General features: G+C 42.6%; 1 protein-coding gene across 1 annotated transcript in view; it reads right to left on the bottom strand.

Moving 5' to 3' along the window:
- The window catches only part of Hsd17b11 (hydroxysteroid 17-beta dehydrogenase 11), a 41,203-nt gene extending 27,876 nt beyond the window's left edge, over positions 1 to 13,327 (bottom strand). Inside the window, exons 1-2 of the mRNA XM_036200146.1 lie at positions 12,632 to 13,327; positions 7,037 to 7,144 (exon numbers count right to left, since the gene is read on the bottom strand). Coding sequence (XP_036056039.1) covers positions 7,037 to 7,144; positions 12,632 to 12,841 — 318 coding nt within the window. The 5' untranslated portion in view covers positions 12,842 to 13,327. The remainder of the gene's footprint in view (positions 1 to 7,036; positions 7,145 to 12,631) is intronic.
- Between the last annotated feature and the right edge of the window lie 430 nt (positions 13,328 to 13,757).

Genomic DNA, 13,757 nt, shown 5'->3' with positions numbered 1-13,757 from the left:
ATAAACTTTAAAATGCTCAGTTAAAAAAAGGAATACAGACATACATCAGAAAGATTATCCACCATGACTAAGTTGGGTTTCCCCCGAAACATGTATATTTCACTAAATGTAATAAACCCATAAATTGACTTAACAACAAGAACCATATGATCATCTCAACATATGAAGAAAAAAGTCTTTGACAAGATCCAACATACCTTCATGATGAAAGTACTGGAGAATGTAGGGCTGAAGGGATCATACCTCAACATGACAAAAACTACACATGAGAAACCCACAGCCAATGTCATCATAAATGGAGAAAAGCTCGAAGCAATCCCACTGAAGTCAGGAATGAGACAGGGCTGTCTCCTATTCTGATTCCTTCTCAATAATGTGCTTGAAGCACTAGCTGGAACAGTAAGGCAAGAGAAGGAAATTTAAAGGGACACAAATAGAGAAAGAAGTCACACTATTCCTAGTTCCTAGATGACATGATACTATGCGTTACAAAATTGTACCAGAAAACTTCTAGAAATGATAAATTCAGCAATGTGGCAGGATACAGAGTCAACCTGCACAAGCACTCTACCACTGAGCTAAATCCCCAACCCCTCAACAGCTTTTCTATACACTAACAACAAGCACACGGAGAGGAAATCATGGACACAATCCCATTCACAATACCCCTCAAAGAAAATAAAATATCTGTGATTAAACTTAACCAAGGAAGTGAAGGACCTCTACACAGAAAACTCTAAACCGCTGAAGAAAGAGATAGAGAAGACTAGAACATGAAAAGACATCTCATGCTCATGGATTGGTAGAATTAATATTATGAAAATGATCATGCTAGCAAAAGCTATTTATAGATTCGATATAATCCCAATCAAAATTCACATGGAACCGAAAAAGGCCCCTGATAGCCGAAATAATCCTGAACAAAAAGAACAATGCTAGAGGAATTCCAGATATTAAGTGTATAGTACAGGGCTATGGTAATAAAAACAATGCAGTATGGGCGTAGAAACAGGCATTCAGAGTAGGCAAATAAAATCTAAGACCCAAGCATGAGTACACATACCTTCAGCCACATAGTATTTGGCAAAGAAGCCAAAAACATGAGCTGGAAAAAGAAAGCATCTTCAGCAGATGGTGCTGGGAAACTGGGTTCCACATGCAGAAGGATGAAATTAGACCTGTATCTATCACCTTGCACAAAAACTAACTCCACATGGATCAAAGACCTAAACCTGGAACACTGAAACTGCTAAGAAAAAAAAAAAAAAACATAGGTGGTACCCTACATGATTTTCTGAATGGGACTCTGTTTGCCCAAGAACTAAGGCTAATATTTGACAAGCAGAACTTCATAAAACTAAAAAGCTTCTGCATAGCTAAAGAAATAACCATCAGAGTGAAGAGGAAGCCCATAGAATGGGAGAGAACCTTTGCCAGTTACACATCTGACAGAGAATTAATATGCAAAATATATAAAGAACTCAAAAAACAAAGAATCAAGAGACAAATTGTCTTAGTCATGGTTCCATTGTTGTGAAGAGATACCATGATGAAGGCAACTCCTATGAAAGAAAGTATTTAATTATTATTTATATTTTATTTATTTTTTTTTTTCATTTTACATACCAATCCCTGTTCTCCTTCCCTCCCCTTCTCCCACTAACTCCCACCTCCTCCATCCTACTCTCATCCCCTTCTCATAGCTGGTAAGGCCTCCCTTGGGTAGTCAACACAGGCTGGCATACCAAGTTGGGGCAGGCCCAAGCTCCTCCCCCCTGCATCACAGGTGAGTATGGCATTGCACCAAAGGGAATGGGTTCTAAAAAGCCAGTTTGTGTACCTGGAATAAGTCCTGGTCTCATTGCCAGGGGACCCACAAACACATCACCCACATTCAGAGGGCCTAATGCAGTCCCAGGCAGGCTCCCCAGCTGTCAGTCCAGAGTCCATGAGCTCCCAATAGCTTGGATCAGTTCTCTCAGTGGTTTTTCCCATCATGATTCTGACACCACCACCCCTTCCCCCCTTGCTCCTATAATCCCTTCCTCTGTCTCTTAAACTGAAGTCCAGGAGCTTGGCCAAGTGCTTAGCTGTGGGTTTCTGCATCTGCTTCCATCAGTCACTGGATTTAGGTTCTATGACGACAATTAGCATAAGCACCAATCTGAGAACATGGAAGGCTAGTTCAATCATCCTGTCCACCACTGCTATGAGTCTTAGCTAGGGACGTTCTTGTGAGTTCCTGGGGATTTCTCTAGTTCTAGATTTCTCCCTAACCCCTTCATGGTTCACTATTGGGGTCTTACTTACAGTTTCATAGGTTTAGTCCACTAGCATCACGGTTGGAGCATGGCAGCATGCACGCAGGTGCTGGGGCAGTAGCTGAGAGCTACATCCTGATCCACAGGCAAGAGAGAGAGACTCTGGGTTTGGCGTGGGCTTTTGAAACCTCAAAGCTCACCCCTAGTGACACACTTCTTCCAATAAGGCCACACTTCTTAATCCCTCTAATCCTTTCAAAGAGCGCCTCTCCCTGGTGACCTAGCAATCAAATATAGGAGCCTGTGGAATCCATTCTTATTCAAACCACCACACAAATGACTCATTCAAAAAAACTGGGCCTGGGACCTGAACAGAGAGGTTTCAAAATGAAGAAAAATTTGGCTAAGAAATACTTTTAAGAAATGCTCATCATTCCTAGCAATTAGGGAAATGCAAATCAAAACAATGGTAAGATTTCATCTGACTCCAGTCAGAACAGCAAAGGCCAACAAAACGACCAAAAACAGCGCTGGAGGGGATGTAGGGAACAGGGAATCCTCACTCGCTATTGGTGGGAATGTAACCAGCACAGCCACTGTGGAAACTGGAGTGGAGAATTCACAACAGCTAAAAAAAATCTACCACATGACCCAGCTACGCCACTCCTTGGTATGTGCCCAAAGGACTTGACATCCTCCTTCAGAGGTACTCGTGCAGCCATGTTTATTGGCACTCTCTGTTCACAATAGCTGGGAAATGGAAATAACCTGCCAATGCATAATGAAAATGGGGTAAATATACACCCTGGAATACTATTCAACTGCAAAGAAAGATGACATCATGAAATTTGCAGGTAAATGGATGGAACTAGAAAAGATCATAATAAATAAGGTAACCTGCTATGGGATGTCTTTCTGTACGCTGTGAATATGTGTTGCTCCCATTGGTTAATAAAGCCACATTGGCCTATGGCAGGGCAGGATGGAGCCAGGTGGGAAATTCAAGAGCAACAGAGAGGAGAAAGGCAGAGTCAGAGCAGATGCTGCAAGCTGAGGCCAGGAGAAGCCAGGTGTGAGAGAACAGGTAATGCCACGAAGCCATGTGGCAAAACACAGCTTAATAGGAACAGGTTGGGTTAAGGTGTAAGAACTAGCTAGCAAGAACCCTGAGCCATAGGCCATACAGTTTGTAATTAATATCAGCCTCTGTATGTTTCTTGGGATTGAGAGGCTGCCGGACCGGGTGGGACACAGAAAAAACTTCCGTCTGCAGTAACCCCAGACCCAGAAAGAAAAATGTTGATTGTTCTCTCTCACTGGGGCTCCTAGCTCCAAATCTTCAGATTGAGTACATATCCTTTAGTAACTGCAAAAACCAGGAAAGTAGAAAGGGGCAATTGCCAGGGTAGGTGTGTTGGGATCAGTCAGCAGGGTATAATTGATCTGGTCCAAGAAGTGGGAAGAGGAGCTCAAATTAGGAAGGGAGATAAATACCTAAGAAAGAGGGCAAAGTAACAATAAGGATGTCTAAAAAAGTCACAAGGAATCACATCATCAACTATTTACTTAAAACAAAACAAAACAAACAAACAAACAAACAAAAAACCCAAAATCAAAAAAAGCTAGTTGTGGCACACACCTTTAATCCCAGCACTCGGGAGGCAGAGGCAGGTGGATCTCTGAGCTCAAGGACAGCCTGGTCTGAAGTGAGTTCCAGGATAGCCAGGGCTACAGAGAGAAACTATGTCTCAAAAAACCCAACCTAACCCAAACCAAACAAACAAAGAAACCTTTAATACATGTAAGCCTGTGTATAAATACACAGTTTAAGTGGAATTTGCTCATCTGTGCTGATAATGTGCCAAAGACTACCTAACAAAATCCCCAACAACAGATGTGAGAAGTCCTCTTGTGAGCTGGCCAGGGTTCTCCAAGAGACTCCAAAAACATCTAGCCTGTTGTTACCGCTCTTGGTTGCTCTGTAGAGGTGGAAGGCAAGTCCTTTTTGCTGAAGACACCATGAGCTTCAGACACATGGCCAGAGACCCCTGAACTGGAACTGACTTGATTGACTCCTCCTTGAAGACTATCGTCCATGGTACCAGAAGGCGCCACGAAAGCTCTCAGAGGAGGGAACAACAACAGTCGTACCCAGTTATGATGCCTACGTACCATAACAATGGCCAGCATGTCATGCTAACTCCAGCAGCATACATACCTTGGTGGTAACTGTGCTGGACAGTTTTATGTCAACTTGACACAAGCTAGAGTCATCAGAGAGGAGGGGCCTCAATCGAGAAAATGTCTCCAGAAGATTGAGCTGTAAGGCATTTTCTTTTTCTTTTTTTGAGCTGGGGATTGAACCCAGGGCCTTGCACTTGCTAGGCGAGCACTCTACCACTGAGCTAAATCCCCAACCCCTTAGGCATTTTCTTTATTAGTGATCAATGGGTAAGGGCGCAGTCCATTGTGGTGCCACCCCTGGGCTGGTGGTCCTGGGTTCTATAAGAAAGCAGGCTGAGCAAGCCATGATGAGCATCCCTCCATGGCTTCTGCATCAACTCCTGCCTCCAGATTCCTGTCCTGTGTGAGTTCCTGTCCTGACTGCTTTTGGTTTGAACTGTTACATGTATAAGTGTGAGTGAAATAAACCTTTTCCTCCCCAAGTTGTTTCTGGTCATGGTATTTCATCACCCCAATAGCAACCCTAACTAAGACAGTAACCAACACCTCTCTAATTGGACTAAAGATCTGCTCAGCAAGAAGGAAATCATGCCTTGTACTGGAAGCAGAGCCAACTACTCAGGGGCAGTAAAGTCATGGATCTTAGAGGAGAACCTACAACCTCCACTCTACTGAACAAGCACAGTCCCTAACTACATTCTAAATATTTGTCCTTACACCCACAGGTAAGCATAGTTCTCACCACTCATAAAGGAAACTTCTCTTTGCAACAGAGAGAGACCGTTACAGAAACCCACAACAAAATGCAGAACTGTAGAGCCCAGTCAAAACAGACACATCTACAAAACTACCCTACGCCTAACACTCAGGGAACACCGGAAGAGGGGGCAGAAAGACGGTAAGTGCCAGAGGATCTGTGAGTTTGCTGTAAGATTGTGTCTCCTAGAGATGTCAGGTGCTACACCCATAGAGCCTCACCAACACGACTGCCAAACATGAGCTGAACAGGGACAGCAACAATACACATGCCAAGGTGGATGGGGAAGAGCCCATGAGACCTCAGCCCTGCAGAAAAGACACTATAGACAACCAGGGAATGCTGGGAAGGGGATAAGTGGTCTTCCCCAGGCAAGAACACACCAACTGGTTATTCAATAGCAAACGTTCAGCCCTGAAAACATACACACAAGTAACAATATTCAGACTGAACAGGTTATATTTAGGAATAGATATGTATACACAAACATATATAAACATATATATATATACAAACATATGTACATACACACATGCACGCATACATACATACAACAATTAATAAAAAGGAGGCCATGAATTTGAAAGAGACCAAAGAGGGGTGTATGGGGGTGTGGCTAGAAGGAGGAAAGGGAAGGGAGAAATGATGTAATTATATTACAATGTCAAAAAAAATTTTTTTAATCCAAAAAAACTAAACTATTTAAAAATAGAAGGAAAAATTTAACCATATCTAAATCTAAATGAAGAGGCTCTCAGCCTGGTTGAGTCAGGATTTTTGTGTCTACCAAATCAGATTAGCTGAGGGAGAGGTCTAGAAATGCAGATTTTAAAGAATTTGCCTGTTATTCTCATGACCTTTCTTCACTGTTACAAATGGGAACACATTTCATACAAAGAACATTTCAGTTGTAGGGAGAGGAGGACAGCAGCCCTTGTAGGAATAGATCAACCTACAATGCAAGTGAAACCCAGTACAGAGTAAGTTTCACTCCCACATCTTTGACTAGACTGCAGAAGACACTGTCAGTGTTGGCAAGAGTCAGCCAAGGACATTCAACTGCATCAGACCATGGGGGAGGGAAGTGTGTACAGGGTGCTGAATGTTAAGTTCCTGGACTCTGTCCTACACCTTCTGAAAGAAAACCACTGGAGGTGAAGCTGACAAAGCATACATGTGTACATCTATTTCTATGTGTAAAATACACACACACACACACACACACACACACACACACACACACACACCTTGCTTTTTCTTTTCTGGAGATTGATAAGCTCCCTCAAATATATATGCATAATATATACACAAACACGTATGTGTGTGTGTGTGTGTGTGTGTGTGTGTGTGTGTGTGTGTGTGTGTGTGTGTGTAGTATATGTGATGTGTGTAGTATACATGTAGGTGTGTGCACCTATGTACACACACAGAGGCCAGAGGAGGACTTTAGGTTCCCCGATCTATTGTTCTCTGCTTTCTTCCCCAGCTAGGCTGGCAGTCAGAAAGCCTTAGGCACATGTAGCTGTTTTGCATATGGATGTTTGTTGGCCTTGTGCAGCAGGCATGCCTAACCATTGAGCCACCTACCTTAACTACCGAGGCATCTCTCCTTCCTCAGGCATGTGTATTTTCAGTAAGCTCCCTAGCAGGCTAAGCCTCTCAGTTGCATGGTATAATTGCAGGTCTGTCACTAGTCAGACACACAGTCTTGGGAAGTACAAACCACAGTGTTTCTCAATTACTTTGTGTAAGGAGTAAATGTGATCACCCCCAACACACTTCCTAGCCCTCCCCAGCCCACCCGACATATTTCTAACTGCAGGTACAATTCCACCTTTTTTGCAGCGCTGTAAATCTCTTCCCGCTTGCTGCAGTCCACCACGAAGGGATGGGCCTGGGCACCCAGTTCCTTGCACTTTGCAGCTGTCTCCTCGATGCCGTTCTAGAAAAAGCCCAAAGGGAGGGAGAGAACAGCGTAAATGATGGGAACACAGCACCCAAAAGCTGAGGATCAAGTCAGAAGACGTCATCCTAAAATACAAGGTGGGTTACTTAAATAACTAAGCGTGTAAGCTCTCTAGTCTTCAGTGATTTGGGCACACCCTCTGTGACCGCAGCTGGTCACTGAAACTCCAGTCCTACCTGAGTGCTCACAATCGTCGGTGTCCTAACTGCTGGCCTCTTTCACCCCCTCCTTCCATGCCTCCTCTCCGGTCTCCTTGACCTCAAGTTATTCCCAAACTCTTCACTGCCTCCAGGGCTCAAAACCAAAGTATATACAGTAAATAGCTCCCCAGACACCAAGAACTGGGGCTCCTAGCCTTAGGTCTCCAAAAACATCATGAGTCACATTCCTCTTTTTCATTTTTTTAGTAGCATATTACAAAAATAAAATTTAAACTAGCAGAATTTTTTTTTTTTTTTGGTTAGTGGAAGAACTTATTTCTCTGATGCCTTCAATTAGTGTTTTTCCCTAAATATTTGTACTAAAATATACCATAGCCAAATGTCAAAACAGGACAGTATTCGGATAAGATCAGTGAAAGCATCAGATTAGTTATATCATAAGGATACAAACATTAAAGGAAATTAGAAACATCATTTTCCAATCAACTGTACCCCACACTTCAGCCAACATACAAAGACGAGCTCCTCTCTGTGTGTGTCTGTGCGCACATGCATTGTACAAATGTGTATGTATTCGTGTGTATGGTATATGTATGTGTACATATTCACATATGCACACTTGTGTGAGCAACATACATGGAAACCAGAGGTCAACAATTTCTTTTAATCATTTTCCATCTTATTTTTTTGAAACAGGGTTTCTCACTGAGCCTGGCGTTCACCAAGTCTGCTAGACTTGCCAGCAGGTCCCCAGATCCTCCAGGCTCCTCACTCAGGGACAGTCCTTATAGGCCCCGGCCCTCGCACTAAGACTTTTAAATGGGCACTGGGGTTCCAAACTTGGGTCCTCATGCACTTTATCCACCAAGTTGTCTCCCCAGGGTTTCTCTCTCAAAGTCTTGCACTTATCTGTGCATTTGTTACCACAGATTCCATGTTTTGGTTGTACGGTTACTATTGACCTAAGTATGTTAGAAGGCATGGAGAGGCTGAACTAAAACATGTGCAGCCCACAAGTCAGAGTGAAAAGTTGAAGCAGATAAAACAGGTGGCGAAGCGTGGGCACAGCCATTGTTCACCATTGCTAAACAACCAACAGCTGTCTGAAGTTCCTCAGACTGTGTGCATTTGACTCACAGAGAGATAGATATTCACTCCACCCTTTATTTAATCCAGTTCACCCACCAAACTATGACCATCTAAACAGCACCAATATAATATTCTACATTTCTCTTTTCATACAGTTTCATAAATGTTTGGAATCAATTGGGTTATCCACCCAGAGCACTTCTCGATTCAGACCAACAATATTTTAAAAGCTGAACAGCTATGAGGGATGAGTGCCTTCTATCTCCATTACCAGCTCAGACCTTGATCCAGATCCTACACTCTTCTCTTCACTCTGTTCCAGGCTTCACATTTGCTGGGCCCTGTTAAGGCAGCTGTCTCCATGTGTTTGTGTGTGTTGGTGCTGGGGACTGAGCCAGGGCCTCGTGTGTGCTAGGAAAGTGCTGTCAACCCCAAACGACAACCTCGGTCTCTCATGTCTCCATCTATGGAGGCCTTCCTTCCGTGGCCTCAGTATGTGATTGGCAATCTGTCTTTCCCACAAGCTCCTTTCACATTTATTGTTTTCTTTCTATTTAATGCCACCCAATTGTATATTTTATTGTACAGTTTGCCTATAGTTCTACATTAGACCACTGTCTGGTAGACAGTGTATGTCAATAAACACCCATTGGATAAACACACTTCTGAGAAAACGTTGTGCTCACCAGTGCTAGAGATTGGAAGTCATCAGCTCAAGTCACTCTTGGTTAAGGAATAAGATTTTGCATCAGTTTGCTTACCATCTGCTAGACACGTGGCTGAATTATTTCACACACTGGCTTCTCATCTCCCTGGCCTTCTAAGCCTGATACTGTTATTTCATAGATTCGCGCACAAAACTGAAGGTCTGGGAAGTCAAGTTTCTCAATTAAAAAGCAAAGAGCCCATATGTGTCTACGCAGGCCTCGGCCAGCTGGCCTATGCTGGCCTATGCTGGCCTATGCTGGCCTATGCTGGCCCAGTTTGTAGCTTTCTTTCATTGTGTAAATACGTAATGTCTGTTTTCTCCACCAGACTGAGGGACCCTACTAGGGGATGTTTTTCTGTATGCTGTGAATATGTGTTGTTCCTTTCTCATGAGCATTGAGAAAATTCAGTTAATAGAGCATTACATAATCTCTTTCTGGGATTTTTTTGTTACCCCTTTCTGATTATTTAGCATATCCCTTAGAGTTTGATTTGATCTTTCTATGACTGCTTGGCCTGTAGGATTGTGTGGTATACTTGTAATATGCTTTATATTGTAATAAGCAAAAAAACTATTTCATTTTACCAGAGACATATGCTGGAGCAGTGTCAGTTTTAATTTGTGCAGGTATACATATGATGGCCTTAACTTGTAGCAAATGCGTGATTACAGACTCAGCCTTTTTGGAACTCAGAGCAGTTGCTCATGGAAATCCTGATAGCTATCAATGGTGTGGTGTACATATTTCAATTTTCTAAATCCTGCAAAATGAAACACATCCATCTGCCAGATTTCATTCCTCTGAGTATCCTTTGGGTTACATCCTGCTGGTAGTGGAGTCTGATTGTAAAAAAGAACAGGTAGGTCATTTCCTTATAATTTCCTTGGCTTGTTGCCAGGTTATGGAAAAATCCTTTTTTAAACCCTTTTACGGCTGACATGATGTTTTTTATGAAATTCTGAGGCCTCCAGCACATTTCCTAATAATAGCTTATCAATCTTGTCATTTCCTTGGGCTAGAGGGCCTGGCAGACCCATATGGGATCGGATGTGAGTTGTATATAAGGGATGCTTCCTATTCTTGATTATATCTCATAACTGAATAAATAACAAAGTTAATTCTAACTCATCAAGGATAAATTCTGCAGTCTCAATATCTAAGACTACTCTTTCAGCATACTGAGAATCAGTAACTATGTTGAGAGGTTCTGAAAAATCCATTAATACCATCAGAATAGCATATAATTCTGATTTTTGAACCAAATTATAAGGACTTTGAACCACTTTACTTAAATTTTCTGTTTTGTAACCTGTGCCTTTCCTTGTTTGTTTGCATCTGTATAAAATATACAAGCTCCAGATATGGGTGTTTCCCATATAATGCGAGGCAGAATCCAATCAGCTCTCTTTATAAGTTGAATTCTATTGCTTTTAGAATATTTGCTGTTAATCTACTCCAAAAAATTACTGCAAGCTCTTTGCCAAGGTTCAATTTCTGGCCATAATTTGTCAATGTCATCCTTAGTTAAAGGTCCTACAATTTCTGCTGGGTCTATTCCTGCTAATTGACGAAGTCTCAATTTTCCTTTCAAAATCTACTCAGAGATCTTTTCTACATACGTTTTTACTTTTTACTGTTTATTTAGTAGAAATATCCATTCCAATATAATATCTTCCCTTGGCATTAAAATTCCTGTAGGAGAATGCTTAGAAGGTAAAATAACCAAAATGCAATCCAGCTTTGAATCCATACCATCCACATGTCCTTCCTGTACTTTCTTTTCCACCAAGGCCAATTCTCTCTCAGCTTCAGGTGGTAATTCTCTTGGACTATTTAAGTCCTTGTCACCTTCTAAGGTTTTGAACAAATTATTCAGTTCATCATTTTTTACCCCAACAATAGTTCGTAGATGAGAAATGTCTCCAAATAATCTTTGAAAGTCATTAAGAGTCCATAATCGGCTGGAGGTAGTGGTGCACGCCTTTATCCCCAGTACTGGGGAGGCAGAGCCAGGCAGATCCCTATGAGTTTGAGGCCAGCCTGGTCTACAGAGCGAGATCTAGGACAGGCACCAAAATCTACACAGAGAAACCGGTCTGGAAAAAAAAAAAAAAAAAAAAAAAGAGTCCATAATCGATCTCTCCTAATTTGCACCTTTTGGGGTAGACCTATTTTATATCCTAAATAATTAATAGAATCTCCTCTTTGTATCTTTTCAGGAGTAATTTGTAATCCCCAACCAACAAGGCAAAATTTTCTTTACTTCTTCAAACATTCTTTCTAAAGTATCTGCATTTGAATCAGCTAGTAAAATATCATTCATGTAATGATAAATTTTAGATTTAGGGAATTGTTTACATATTACTTCCAATGGCTGTACAAAATATTGGCACGGGGTTGGGCTATTCAACATTCCCTGTGGGAAGACCCTCTATTAATATCTCTTAACCAGAGATATTTTTATTATTATAAGTAGGCACCGTGAAGACAAATCTTTCTCTCTTTTTCTTGTAAGGATATTGAGAAGAAACAGCCTTTTAAATCGCTAACTATAAGAGGCCATCCTTTAGGTAACAGAGCAGGCAAAGGAATTCCAGATTGTAGAGAGCCCATTAGCTTGAATTACCTTGTCAATTGCTCTTAGGTCTGTTACCATTCTCCATTTACCGGATTTCTTTTTAATAACAAATATAGGAGAATTCCAAGGGCTGGTTGATTCTTCAATATGCTGAGCATTTAACTGCTCTTGTACCAGCTCTTGTAAAACCTGCAGTTTCTCTGTTGTTAAAGGCCATTGGTGAACCCATACTCCTGTTTACCATGTGGTCTTAACATCTAGGCAGTAGATACCCAGGGAGAATTTGTTACCTGCTGTCTCGGCCACTCCTGAGTTAGCTCTCGGGAACCTTGGCTTCTTGTTTACATAACTGGATGTAGACACAGTGTGATGAGTGGCAGGTTAGCGCCTTTGAACACTCCAAATTAACGCTTCACTGCCATATCCTGCTAACTGCCTTCACACACCTCTACCTGCAGGTCCAGGGGAACCACAAGGAAATTGTTTCTCTTTTTATTATTTTTTCTACAAAGTGGCTTAAGTCAGTAACTATGGTGATTTCTATAGGGTATCATTTCTGGATTCATCTCAGTAACTGCAAAAGAGACTAAACAGCTAGGCAGATCTGACTCTTTTAGAATACAACCTAAAACTGCTGCATTTTTTAAAAAGCTTATGAGAGGGTCAGTAGGGGGAGATTACAGGTGATTTATAGAGTTAATGTAGGGATGGGAGGTAACCAAGATTCTTATCAGCCCATTGGTCCATTCATGGTGTGGTCTTACAGATATCAATTCATACCTCTCCCAAAATCTGAGGAATATCAGTAACAACTAAAAGCTCTACGTTCTTGACAGAGAGCTGTAAAGGGTGGTTGTTTGCGAAGTGTAGACCCGTCCCCAGAGTGAAACTCCACAAAGGAAGGGCACCGAGGGAGCGCCGTTACCTTATTGATATCCCAGAGAACCAATTTGGTTTTAAGTTTGGCAAATTCGTAGGCAGTCAGTCTTCCAATTCCATGGCCAGCTCCAGTGATGAGGACAATCTCTCCGGAGACTGACTTTTTCTTCTTGGGAACAAAAAGCTTGATGAAAGACTCGATGCAGAAGACGATGAGCAAGGGCAGCATCAGAATAAAGTCAAGCAGATACTTCATCCTTCTGGCTGCCCGGTGTTCTCCTTCCTCGCCTTAAACTGCTTCTGGAGGCTGTCTGGTCACGCACAGAGTAAAAGCCAGAGCAAGGCAGAGTCCCTCCTCTATCAAAGAGAAACAAACAACTCTGAAACCGTTCCTTCCGCGGGGCCGGGCTTCAGGGCGGTTTTTGCCATTGGCTCCGGCTGCGGTCAGAGCAGCTGCTCGCTGGCTGGGATATCTGGGAGGGACGAAGTCCAGGCGCAAGCCCCAGGGCGGTGCGACCCTGACAGCTTTCACCTACTTCCTCCTAGGAGGGCTAGGCACCGCACGCTTTCCTCAGTCGAAAAAAATCTCCTCCCTGTCTGCAGCAGACCTTGGAGAAGTACCCCGTGCCATAAAGGATGAGCGGCCAGTGCCGGCAGCTCACAGGCTACTGCGGACAACCGCCTGAATCTGCATAAGGGTGGCAAAACTGTGGAACCACATCTCAAAGGACCAGGAAGCAAGGAAGGGGACTCTTAGCGGGGAGGAAGAGGGGTAGCAAGAGGGGGATGGGAGGAGGGCTATGGGGGAGGGGCGAGTAAGAACAAATAATGAGGCGTATGTGTCACAAAATCCATTTCTTTGCACACTAACCAAAAATTAATAACAAAACAATCAAAACCCTCCAAACAAAACGAAGCACAAAGGGAGAAGCCGGTTGCCGAGCTCCTGGTTTAGAAATGACCCTACATCGCATTTTAATTTGAATTAAGCACAATTTCTGGAGGGCAGAGGAGACTGTATCCTCCCAACGCATCAAGTTTTAGGAAAGGTTTGCAGTAAACTCATTTCCATAGGGAAGAACAGTGTAAACCCGCAACCATCTCCCATTTGGACCCAGAGCATCTGGAAACAAGAAACAAAGTGACTATTCAAGGAGAGCGGGAGAGTGGTC

Source organism: Onychomys torridus, chromosome 10 (genome assembly GCF_903995425.1).
Source record: "Onychomys torridus chromosome 10, mOncTor1.1, whole genome shotgun sequence".
NCBI lineage: Eukaryota > Metazoa > Chordata > Mammalia > Rodentia > Cricetidae > Onychomys > Onychomys torridus.
This window is presented reverse-complemented; position numbering and strand designations above follow the sequence as displayed.